The sequence below is a fragment of the Aricia agestis genome, chromosome Z (genome assembly GCF_905147365.1).
Source record: "Aricia agestis chromosome Z, ilAriAges1.1, whole genome shotgun sequence".
NCBI classification, from domain to species: Eukaryota; Metazoa; Arthropoda; class Insecta; order Lepidoptera; family Lycaenidae; genus Aricia; species Aricia agestis.
In genome coordinates, this window is record NC_056428.1 from 25,109,856 (window position 1) to 25,122,767 (window position 12,912).

Genomic DNA, 12,912 nt, shown 5'->3' on the forward strand with positions numbered 1-12,912 from the left:
ATTTACAAATTACTTTAATTTGAAACACACGCCAATAGATCGACTATCATAAACTACATATTCCCCGTTTTAAATTTTTTTAGATCAATTTTGAAGTAAGATAAGTAAAAAAATAGGGTTTTGGTGCGATCTCGTTAACGCGGCAAATGTATGGCCAAGGTCGTTTGCTCGGGGGACGGCCTTAATGAACTTTCCAATAATATTATTATGAGTTCACTTCTTATGACAATCATAAGGTAACTTGTAAGTAATATTATAATTGGACGTTATAATATTACTTACAAGTTACCTTATAATTGTCATAAGAAGTAATATTAAATACTTAAGTAATATTATAATATTAAGTAAGGTGCATTGGGGTAACTTCGGAAGAAAAAAAAATGGGGATATTCCGAAAATGGCAAATAATTACCAAACAGAAAGTAATTTTGAGCTCTGGCTACAGTAAACGAGACGCCAATTTAATCACCTCCCCCACTTCCTTTCCCTCGAGCCGTCAGCCGGCAGTGTATGTGCGCTAAGTTCATTTTTTCGCGCCAAGTGCAATTTTATGATTTTTTTGGGATTATCGAAATTACCCCGTATTGTTTTACACAGGAATTAGTTAAGTTACGTAATATTTTGTTTGTTTTAAAGAAGCTTTGACGTTTTTTGCTTTTCTAAGAATAGGTTATGTTGCTCTAGCTATGATTTTTAATAAACATTCGAAATAACCCCAGTGGGGTAAATTTGTTAACGAAATTTCCCCAAAAATTTTTTCATAGTCTTTTGCAGGGATGCGCAACATAATATAATATTCCGATTTGATGGTCCTAAAATATGGATTGTTCTATTTGTAGGACAAGGTTACTCTTGAATTATATTACTATAATAACCTATCATTATACAAAAAAACAGCTTAATAGGGTACCGTTTTAGTCGTTTTAGTTCACTAATCAACAAAACTTAGTTGACTACGGAACCCTAAAACGCACCCCTAACCAGCTGATTTTCTGTATATTGATAGGTTAATAGTTCTATCTCTGTTAGCTACCACTTTTGTTGGCTTTTTTATTGTTCTTATTCTATTTATTTCTTTGCTGCAAATGTTGAGGACATCTGCATCCCCGATGGGGTAATTTCGAAAATTTTTCGGTACAAAACTTAGTTTGGTGTCTTCTATGGCTTGTATGCACATTTTTTTTGTATGGGGTAAAATAGAATAAAAATAAATATGTGCCTTAAATGTATTTTTACATTAGGTCGTGTTTCGGCTGTTAGTCGAAATTACCCCTTGAGTATTCGAAATTACCCATGAAAAGTAGAAATAGGGTTATATTTTAAAGGGGTAGTTATATCAGAATCCGTAAATACTTTTGAACTAAATACAATTCACATGGAAATATGTTTATTATAACTAACGTGTTACAGTTATAGGTAACAATATATACAAATTCGTCTTCTAAACTTGAAACAATGACACAATATACTCACTCTTCCAAAAACTTTACGAGATTGCCCCAATGCACCTTAGATACATATACTTATTGTGTATTCGTAAACTTTTTTCTCTGTATGGGCTATACCATAATAAATTAATAACTGTGCATAGAAAAACTCAACAAGCTCTAATTTAATAGAATAATTAAAATAAGTATACATAATAGATAATTTAGAATCCGCCTCCCCAGTCCCCTAAATGTGAATAAGTGATAATTATTATACTGGTATTCAGTGTTGGGAGCGCCAAGTGAGGAGGCAAAAGGTCTGTCTGTAGGGGGACGGCTGTCGGCTGGCACGCCAGTCGCCACACCATGCCACACGCTACCCGCCGCGCCCCAACTAAACGCAAGTCAACAAAAAACGATGCGGACCGTGACGCACACGTGCGAACGTACGGCGAAACGCGCCCGCTCCTCAGTCCTCGCCCGCGCCACCCGCTAGCGCCACTCGCCAGCGACTCGCTTCATTGCAGCACGCAGACACACGCAGAGTTGCCGCACTACTTCCACCTCCCCTCCTCTTCGCTTCAATCCGGCCGCGGCTGGCGCTACGCTCGTCGCTCGTTTTGAAATGCAACTTTTCTGTAGTTGTGTCCGAGACCGCGTCCGTTGCATGCGTTTCGTGATCGCTCAGTAATTCTCTTTGTGTTATACATCCAGTTCAATGTGAAAACAAACACTTTATAATTTTTTTTTATCTGGGAGGTGAAAGGGCGAGGTCGACGATTTGTGTTTATACAATAATCGAGCGTTTTGCGCAGACTCCGATGTAAACGAGGCGCTATAATCAAAAATTTGCAGATTACCTACTTAGTACTTACTTCAGTCAACGTTGCTTTATTTCGGAACGGTGTGTTTATTGAGTTTGTAATAGTAAGAAGTAGAATACCAGTGATCGTATTATAATAAATACTGCAAATAGACGTCCTCTTACTGCATAGCGCCGACTCGTGAGTCGTGAGTGGTGGATGGTGAGTCACTGCGGAGCGATGTAAGTTAGTGAGAAATGATGGATGTGCTAAACGAACCGAGTAAGTGGCATCGTGGAGGATTCCTCTCGTCTCTGAACAGGAGTTTTCGTCTATCGGGAAGATCGAAGAACACGAACAATTGTCATATTTTACAACCGAAGCAAACAGACAAAACTTCGGAAATGACTTCATCGGTATGTAACTCGTTCTCCTGTCGATCTCCTACTGTATACTAATAAATTTAAGATAACTTAGTGTAAATGGGTCAATTCGTCGCCTGCGGTAGGAAGATAAATTTTTATAAGTAATAAAAATAAATAAGTTACACCAACAGTGTTACAAAATATACCGCGACACGATAAGCATTGTTTGTTAATACTTAAAGCAATATTAATCAATACTTAATAATATTTCTCATGTATAATTAAATAGGTACATGAATCACGATGCTACTAGGTTCATTGTTCTGAGTACAATACCCGCCTGGCCAAACAGGCCAATGTTTTGGGACGTCAGCTTTTACGAGTCTAATTAATTAAGTAATCATTAACATCCATATGTAAGCTACATGTTAAATTTTAATGTAAGTAGGTACGAAATGATACATACTCAAACGGGCATACTTGATGAGCTGAATGTACAAGAAACTAGAACATGTACCCACATTCCTGTATGTAACATATTTTCTTAACTTCAATAAATAAAGAAATAATATTTACCTTAACTATTTTCTTTTAATTTCTTTATAATTTCTGAAAATATCCATCTGAAAATATTAGTAGATCCAATTGTTATCATCATTATTTTATTCCTTGTTCACTTTTTGTTGTTTATCTATTCACTGGCAAAAAAGTAACCCCATAGAGGAAAATAAAGTAACCCATAAATGCTAATAAAAAGATAAACTCCTGTCAAAAATATTATCTACAAAAACCATTACTTATTAAGAATTTATTAATTCTTGTGTATTTTTTGTATACTTACAGTATTTATTATACACAAGTGCAACATAAGAATGAAACATAATCAAAGAATTGACAACTCCATCGTGGGTATTGTAGGCACAATAGATTTTCAATTGTTATGCGGCAGCGGGCTGCCGCTTGGTGATTAATGGGTTAATATTTTAAAAGTTAATATATTTCGCCTCTTACTTTACTACATGTCAAACAAGAGAAACTAAATAAAAACAATAAGTGATTTGAAGATAATGTGGAAATATGTCAAAGGCCAACAACACTACCGTAAACAAATTTAAATATTAAGTTTATATAAACAGTTGATTATTTCATTATCATTAACCAATAGATATCATGTCTTCCATAAGACAAATGCTACATTTTTAATCTTCTTTACAGGGTCTCAACTCTTCAAATGAAGCATCAACTGCGCTCAGGCCACTGGAAATAGTCGCACCTAGAATAGACACCTACCGATTTTCAATGGCCAACCTGGAAGAAACACAAGATGCGGACCTGGATGCAATTCTAGGAGAGCTCTGTGCTCTCGATTCAGAATATGATGAGGAAATATCAAGGGTTTCAGCTGGTATGTTATTTTTAGTGGTCACTCAACTTTGTCATGAAAACTATAGTTACGATAATATTATTGTATCTAAGCATATTTTTATTAACACTTAACTGTGAAGTCCTAATATTTGGAGCAAACTTAATTTATAAACTGTTATGATTACATTTCTGTTAGGTTGTTGTTATAATTAATATTATATTTTATTAGAATATGGTACTGTTTCTAAAGAAAGAGAAGGAGAAAGGTCACAAAGAACAGATAACAAGGAATGCAGCGATGGCTCCTCAAGTATTGCACGAACTGACTCTCCGGATAATGATTCCGCATTCAGTGACACTGTAAGTTTTTTTTGTTTTTGTTTGCGTATCTATTTCTGTAGGAAACGCCTGTCAGATTGTCTAGCTAATTTCGTTCCCGTCTTTATAAATAGTGACTTCTAGACTCTAGTACTTATGTTTCTTATATTTAAAATTAGTGTACAATAAAATTTATTGTTCATAAATCTGCTCTTGTGTTCTACTTATAATTAATAATAATACCTAGGCCTGGTGCTGTTAACAACAAAAGAAAGTTGCTTGACAAGCAGAGCGTAAAATGAGATTGAAAGACTTTTTGTTGCCTATTTCTATATTAAAAAAAATATTTATATAGCTCAGTTATTTTATAAGACGGTAGATTTAAAAGTTGTTTGTGTTTTCAGGTGTCTATGCTTTCAAGCGAGTCGTCGGCGTCGAGTAGTGCCAGCTCGAAATGTAAAACACTAAAACTAAATCTACAACCGAATCAGAAGGTATTAAATGTATGAATCATTTTCAATCCATCAACATTATTATTATTTGCGCTTTTGGTTTCCACCACAGCAAGGGGCATATTTGATTATCATTTATATTCATAAAGTTAATATACCTAGCGGATTAGAGCAACAATCTCGAGCTGTCAAATGAAACCAAAATTAGTTTTCATCTGTGTTAAAAATACACTTACAAAAGCATGATTAAACATGAATTCTATAACATTAAATTGTCAACGTGCAGCACGCGTGCCATCTGGACGTCAAAAAAAGAGTGCTGCTTGTCATGTATCACACGTCTCTTTACCATGCAGAGTTACTGATAGTGACATCTCTCTTGCTCAGGCCTTTGTTTCTCTATTCCGCTAGGTATATTAACTTGTGTTTATATTGGATCATTTACAGTCTGTCAAGAAAGTGAAGAAATTAAAAAGTAGCAACCGCAACCTGTCAGCGTTAGCATTCTCCAATGGCCATTGCAACCACAAAAGACGTAAAATAGGATCAATGAAATATGATAATGTATTGTGTAATACACAGATATGATCAAATGATTGCCACTTTTTAATTTCTTCACTTTCTTGACGGACTATATATGATCATACTATGTATGATCCAATATATATGATCATTTGATCATATCTGTGTATTACACAATACATTATCATATTTCATTGATCCTATTTTACGTCTTTTGTGGTTGCAATGGCCATTGGAGAACGCTAACGCTGACAGGTATTGACGTCAGGGTTACTAGATCTCAGAGAATTCAATTTGTCAAAAGACATTGTCATTTTTAATATGACTTGTTTTTTATTATTTCAGCAAGATGATGCAAGTATATAATTAGAAAAAGAATTACATTATATTATTTGAAACATGTTAAGAACAAGACATTAAAAACTCTTTTTTATAGTCAATAACTGGCAACACTTGTTTCTATGATATTCTTATTTTCCTGTTCTGAGATTGGATCCAATCTCTCAGCAATATCAAAAATCTATGATCAAGGAGGAAATGAATCATATTGTCTATAATACATTATCCAATTAATTGACTCAATGATCTAGGATCCAATAAAAATGATAATCTAATATTATGTTCCCAATACAGTCTTTCATTACTTTATCATAAATCATAATTATTTTTGTCTGACTCTGTTCTGCATTTTATTTGCTTCATTATGATTATTTGTATTTCTAGATTAAACAAATAAATTCACAGGAGGGCGTTTTTCAACAGAAAGCGGACAAGATAAAACTAGCATTAGAGCGTATGAGAGAAGCCAATGTAAAAAAATTATTCATCAAAGCTTTCTCGACGGATGGTTCGTCTAAAAGCCTTCTGGTGGACGAGAAAATGACATGTGGCTATGTAGCGAGATTGCTTGCCGATAAAAATCACGTGACCATGGAACCAAAGTGGGCAATCGTGGAACATCTGCCTGATTTGCATATGGGTATGTTAATTTCTAATTTGTTTACGGATGCTCTTTTCTTGTTAGTATATTAAATTTTGTAGTAAAGTAAAATGTTTTAACAACATGAAACGTGCACGATTTAAATTTTAAATAAAAGTTCATTTTGTTGTTACTTGTTAAATATTTTTATCAGTATGAGCGCCACCTAGCGGTCGCTTTACGAAGCATTTCATAACTAGCCCTCACGTAAACTTGACTTTCATTTCTAGTTTTCGTCACATTACGATATTTCATTCATAAAATTACTAGCCATTTCTATTGATTTGTGTTTTAAATGTTTAGCGTAGCCTTCATTGACTCATATTATACTGCAGATATATTTATATTATGCAGAAAACCCAAAACCCAAAACAAACCGCATTATTTTCAAACTACAATAACAATAAACATAATAAAATAGTCTTATATACTTACCTATTATGTTTTGTAAGTTTAGTTGCCGGATGGATAGAAATTTAGTCTTTAGCTCGACCTGTGGACACAAGATAGCGTTAAATTCGAGCACGAGTAAAAGAGCAAAGTTGCGTTAGGAATTTTTACATTTCTCTTTATCTGCTGAATAAACAGTAGGCTTTAGTAGTCGCTTCACTAACATGTTTTACTATTGACAGAGCGAGTATACGAAGATCACGAGATGTTGGTAGACAATTTAATGCTTTGGACTCGGGAATCTAAGAACAAAATTCTGTTTGCCGAGAGGTCGGACAAAGTATCTCTGTTTCAAACACCAGAAAAGTTTTTGCTCACAGAAGATGACAGAGGTAAGAGAGTGCCCAGTTCTGGTATTTAACCCCTTTTTCAAGTTCCAAAGTTCGTTCCATTTGGCCACATATATTTTGAAGTTTCCAGAATAAAATATTAAAAAAAACTGTTATCATAATTTCTTTACTACAGATAAGTAAAAGTCCTCATTTCATAAGCTAACTAAACCTGATTTTAACAAACATAATATTATATTCACAGGTTGGACAGCCGAGCATGATGAACATTCCAGACAGGTGATCATCGAAGACTTCTTCGGTCAAAGTGGTGCCTCCACAGCGGTCCCATCAATATCCGGTCATCCGGTCCCACAGATGGAAGGACCACTGTACCTGAAAAGTGATGCCAAGAAGGGATGGAAAAAATACTACTTTGTTCTACGACCCTCTGGTGAGTTTCCGAACATTTGAAATATAGTATATTAAGTTAGCAATGCGAAATTGTGTGGCCACATAATATAATATGCCTGGCGAATTTTATATTTTTTTATATCCCATCTATTTGGCTGATCTATTCAAAATCTTAACCACTTACTAATAAAAATATCCACATGTGTACACAAAGGTTACAGCTATGCAATGTTTTGTCCTCATCTCTCAAATCATTTTGCCCCGTCAGGTTTACAGCGTGTATCTTTTTTAAAATAATGGCCTAAATTAAAGCTGCAAAATCATTCCCCTGTGCCTTTGTTGTTGTATTACAACTTGATTATGTTAATTAATAAATATTATTTGAACTTGTCTATTAGGATTGTATTACGTACCAAAAGATAAAGTGAAGACGTTGAAGGAACTGGTGTGTTTGGCAACATTTGATACCAACGAAGTGTACATGGGTGTAAACTGGAAGAAGAAATACAAGTCTCCAACAGACTACTGCTTCGCTATCAAACATCCGAGACTGCAGCAGCCGAAGAGTGTTAAGTTTATCAAATTCTTGTGTGCTGATGATCAAAAAACACTGGAGAGATGGGTCACAGCTATGCGGATTGCCAAGGTACCTAAATACTGCAAGTTCATATACAAAATATTATATTAACAAGACATGTAGGCCTATACTTTTTTTAAATTTCTTTCACTAAAGATATAAAAAAAAAAATACAATGCAGATTTTTATAGTTGAATTATTACTTTACTAAAATGTTATCAAATATTTACAAAACGTAAAGTTCAAAAATATTCTCGTAATTATTGTTCGTACAGTAAAACTGCAGCTATTTTAATAAAGCTTAATTAAGGATATTGCGTCGACCCACTTCTCTTGCCCCAAATGGTTTGTGAAGGAACTAAAAATAGCTAGTCGGAGGGCTACGCGGGTTTACTTTATTTGGAGCGAATTCTTCTACAAAATATTAAATTCTATACTTTAAAATCCTGATGCTGAATGCTTTGAATATCCAGCAGTAAATCCACACTAATATTATAAATGCGAAAGTGTGTCTGTTTGTCTGTCTGTTACCTCTTAACGCTTAAATCGCTGAACCAATTTTGATGAAATTTGGTATGGAGATTGAGTCTCGGGAAAGGAGATGGAATACTTTTTATCCTGGAAAAATTACGGTTACCGCACGATAAACGTATTTCTGTGCAAAGGCGTTGCGGGCGATATCTAGTGCTATACATTTTAATTAATTTTCTTGTCTGCAGCATGGACGACAGCTATTGGACAACTACAGGTCCCTAGTTGAAGAATTAACTCAAGAAGACTTAGACCATTTGGCCCATGCGCGATCATGTTCCGTGAGTATTTTTGTGCTAATTGTCTTATTCGTTAATCATTAGGGACCATTAATAACGTACGTGTAGTCAACAAGTATGTTTTTCATGATTTTTCGGACCACCCGCCCCCCTTGTCACAGGTGGTCACTTGTGTGACCCCCCCTTATATTTCGCTATTCAATTTATTAAATTTAAACTGATTTCACAAAACTTAGGATCCCTCTTGTCACCCTTTGTCAGCCAACTTCCCCCTCTTTAGGTGTGACATACTTTATGGTTGGTCTAAACCAAAGATTAATAATAAACTACTGCCATTCATCATTACTAGACCAGTAGTTTTTGTAATATTATAAGATACTGAACGGATTGTAATCCATATCTGAACAATCTTTCAACTGGTTATAACATTATTATAGTAGGACTATAAAAACAACATTATCAAATCCTAGATAGTGTATCCCGATATCCTTATAGACAGCTATTTATTTAAATCATATATGATGTAGGCTGTTATATCAATAGGAATTACAGTGTAACATTTTTGTTCTAGATAACATCAATACCAACCAAGACTAACGGCAATGCACCAGTCAATGTCAACAACGCAGCACAGCCGGTGTCCAGCAATGCAAGTGTTGCCAACTCCGACGTTAGCAGTGGACGGTTAGTAACCTAATTTTAACTTCTTAGTAAACCTTATTTTGTATACTACATTATATTATACATACCGTACTTGATTAGTTTAAATTAAAAAAAAATACTTGTAAGTTTTTTTTACACTTTTAAATAAATAAGAAATGATTTATAACTTTTTTATATTTACTATTATTTGTGCTGGGCAAAATGTATGCGAATGTTATTAATAAATTTAAAATAAAATTACTAGGTAAGTAAGTAAGTATAAATATTATAATCATTACCATTTTTTAAATTGTGTTTTTTTAAGTTCTACATTAGTCACAGATGTCGCCGAACACATAGAAATTTGGCCTATTTGTACTATTCATTCACATCCGAAAGAAAATATTGCTATTGCATAATATCTTTTGATATTCATTAAGATCATTGGTCGATGTCTACGCGTTCGGTGACCAGGCTATAGTTAGTTTTGTAGAAGTTGCTAGTTTTATTATAGAAACAACTAGTTAATGAAAAATTTGTGTTATTTAATATTATCGTTATATCAAATTATACCTAAACGGTATGACTATGCTGGCGAAACTTTTTTTTACAATTTACACACACTATATATTATATTAATTTGATTTTTAAGTAAGTACATATCATTTTAAAGATTCTGTTATAATTTTATCAACAAAATAATAATTCCATAATTAGTAGTATTTTTAATATTAGTTAATACGATTTAATAAATATATACCATATGTAAACATTTGCATGTTTTTTTTTTTTACATTTAGATTTTTTTTAACGATTATTATTTTTGTGTTCTATCAAGTAGTATAATGAAATGTTAGTTTAGTGTATAATTATATTCAACATGTTGTATTTTGTAGACATTCCCGTGCGTCATCGTCCAGTTCGAGTGGCTGCATGTCAGATGGAGGCACCACATCCGAGAGCGCGTTCGACTGTGAATTCCCTATGGGTAAGTGCCTGCCTAATGCCTTATGTATAATACCAGGGCCCCGATTCTCAAGCGTCGGACCGGACCGCGATTGAAACAACGTTCGCGTCTAGAGAATCGAGTTCCTGGGAAACTGTGCCTTGCTTGAAGGTTCAAAAAGTATAAATCGTTATAAGATGAATAAAAACCCAGCTAGGTCCGTTTTTCTCTCATCATCATGGTCCAGAGTTACGGCTATCCATGGTGTCACCCTATAGTGACACCATGATCTAAGTAGTGAGTGATCACCAAATATGCATTTTTTAACAAACGCCTAGGACCTAGGCAAAAAGTTGTGAACAATAGAAATACTTTCACCTCTATACATATTTACCGTGTTCTTTTCTCGTGAGTCGTGACTAATCAAACAAATTGTCTACAGGTACAATCAAACGTAAGCCATCGATGAAGCCGAACATACCACTGACATGGATGACTCGTCAGCTAAAGGAAATGGTTGAGAAGGAGGGGGATGAGCCCGGAGATAGCGGGACCCTCACCAGACAATCCAGGCAGAGAGATGATTCTACGTTGAAGAGACACCATAGCACTACCAAAGGTAAGTCACAATGACGTAACTCTAGTTTTGTATTAGGTTTAAAAACTCTGCACATATTTTAGGCACTAGGCTAACAAAAATTCATCTTACAACTGTATGATAATTTTTCTTAGAATTAAAATGTCATTGAAGCACTAAGCATGAGATCATATAGTTCCAAAATATCTTCTGCTGATTTTTCCTAGGACTTTTGATTTTCTAGACCTTTTTTATATTCGTTAATAACAGTCCAGCTACCTTATTTCTTGCTGGTTTGGCAATTAAAATTTGCAACATTTCAGAACCAGCGGAGACGCCAGTGTACAGCATCGGCAGCGTGTCGTCGGGCAGCCCCGCTAGGGACGGCCACTACGAGACCATAGCGCGGGACCCCTACAGGAGCAGTATCGACACCGCCTCCTCGCTGTACGGGTACACCGTCTACGACGCGCGGGCGCCGGAGCTCCCCGACGACCTCCCCCTCCCGCCCCCGCCCCCACCCGTCGACGTCCCCGACCCCATGTTCAGCTCCACGCTGAGCCTCGACTCCCTCCCGCCGCCCCCGCCCGTCGAGCCCATCGAGGACCTCGCCGGCTCCCAGCTGAGCCTCCCCCCGCCGCCCCCAGAGCACGCCGTCGAAAATCACGTCCGAGTCCAGGACATCGTGAGCCAGCTCACCGCCCAGCAGATCGAGCAGACCGCCCGGGCCGGCCAGAGGAGCGGCGGCCGGGCGGCCTTCCCCCGCCAGCTCTCCGTGGACAGCGTCGCCTCCGCCGCCTCCCGGACCTCGTCCCTCCCAGCCGACGGGAGCATGCTCGCCCCCCCGCCGGCGTACGGCGCCTGCCTCGTCGAGATGCAAACCAAGAAGATCACCGGAAGCCCGAGCCTGCCAAGGGCTGACTCCGGCACTAAGGAGAGGTCCGGCTCGGTGAAGAAGGTGACTTTCCCCGACGACCTCCCGACGGGCTCCGACAAGCGCCCCAGGAGGATCACGTTCGACCTGACAGAGGCGCCGCCCTCCCCGCGGAAGCCGCCGCCGCCGAAGCGCAACGAAAGCACGCGGCTGTCCTCGCCCAAGAAGCTGGCGGACTCCACCAGCAACCCGCCGAAGGAGTTCCTGAAAGATCTGCAGCGGGTCATGAGGAAGAAGTGGCAGGTCGCGCAGAAGTGCAAGTCGGAGCCGGCGACGACTCCGCACGAGGTGCTCGGCTTCCGGGAGTACCCGCTGTCGGACGACTACAAGGAGACGAGCGTGTCGATGTGGGTGCAGGAGCATTACGGGGCGGGGAACGGCGTGGAGGATCCGTTCTACGAGAACGTGTACAGTGGCTCGGCGCCGGCACCGCGGCGGGAGGAGCCCAAACCGATCAAGAAGCGGCCGCCGCCCGCGCCTCCGCGCCGCAGCGACTCCACCCACCTCACCGCTCACCCCGGTCTGCCCTCCGCCTCGAGCCTCCCCCATCCCCCCCCGGTGCAGCCGACCGCTTGAAACTGTCTCAGCACCTTGCTCGCGATGCTCGGCCTGGACGCCTGCTCGTGTGTCAAAGGTGGTTTCGATAAAGTGTAAACGTTCAGTGTGATGTGCGCATGGGACGGAGTGTCGAGGAAGCATTCAGTGGCATTATATCGTCCGTTTTAGCTGCCTGGTGAGATGCTCTCTGAACGCTCGTGGAAGCGCTCACCTATTAGGAACGATTAAGGATAGATGTGTAATGTCGCAGTATGTAGTGGCATGCGGTATACTGAAACGGGCCGAGGGAGCCCTAAATCCCTGCATCCTCTGAATATGTGGTCTATTGAGATTGATATTTACTTTGTGGGCCATCATGTTTTATGTTCAGGTGGAACTCAGTTCTACATGGTGATTTTGAATTAGCTATGGAAGTAAGTGAGCTCTCTGAAACAAACGGCAGGGACTGTTGTTGCCTGAGAATCGTTTCTAGGAGTTCCTACTTCCATTTGTATAATTTATCTGAATAATATAAAGTTTGGAATGTAGGTTGGCGGTGCTATTT

General features: G+C 38.1%; 1 protein-coding gene across 8 annotated transcripts in view; it reads left to right on the forward strand.

Annotated features, from left to right (window-relative positions):
• Window positions 1-12,912, forward strand: part of LOC121739360 (ras-associated and pleckstrin homology domains-containing protein 1) — a 179,783-nt gene extending 166,871 nt beyond the window's left edge. The window contains exons 1-13 of one of the 8 annotated variants that reach the window (XM_042131786.1): window positions 1,921-2,646; window positions 3,811-4,000; window positions 4,190-4,320; window positions 4,683-4,781; window positions 5,976-6,231; window positions 6,864-7,013; window positions 7,216-7,404; window positions 7,763-8,010; window positions 8,661-8,753; window positions 9,283-9,395; window positions 10,250-10,341; window positions 10,742-10,918; window positions 11,200-12,912. In XM_042131786.1, the coding sequence (XP_041987720.1) occupies window positions 2,488-2,646; window positions 3,811-4,000; window positions 4,190-4,320; window positions 4,683-4,781; window positions 5,976-6,231; window positions 6,864-7,013; window positions 7,216-7,404; window positions 7,763-8,010; window positions 8,661-8,753; window positions 9,283-9,395; window positions 10,250-10,341; window positions 10,742-10,918; window positions 11,200-12,386 (3,084 nt within the window). In that variant the 5' untranslated portion in view covers window positions 1,921-2,487 and the 3' untranslated portion in view covers window positions 12,387-12,912. Of the gene's footprint in view, window positions 1-1,920; window positions 2,647-3,810; window positions 4,001-4,189; window positions 4,321-4,682; window positions 4,782-5,975; window positions 6,232-6,863; window positions 7,014-7,215; window positions 7,405-7,762; window positions 8,011-8,660; window positions 8,754-9,282; window positions 9,396-10,249; window positions 10,342-10,741; window positions 10,919-11,199 lie in introns of those variants that run through there. The other 7 variants (XM_042131788.1, XM_042131791.1, XM_042131787.1 and 4 more) reach the window with 7 other exon arrangements.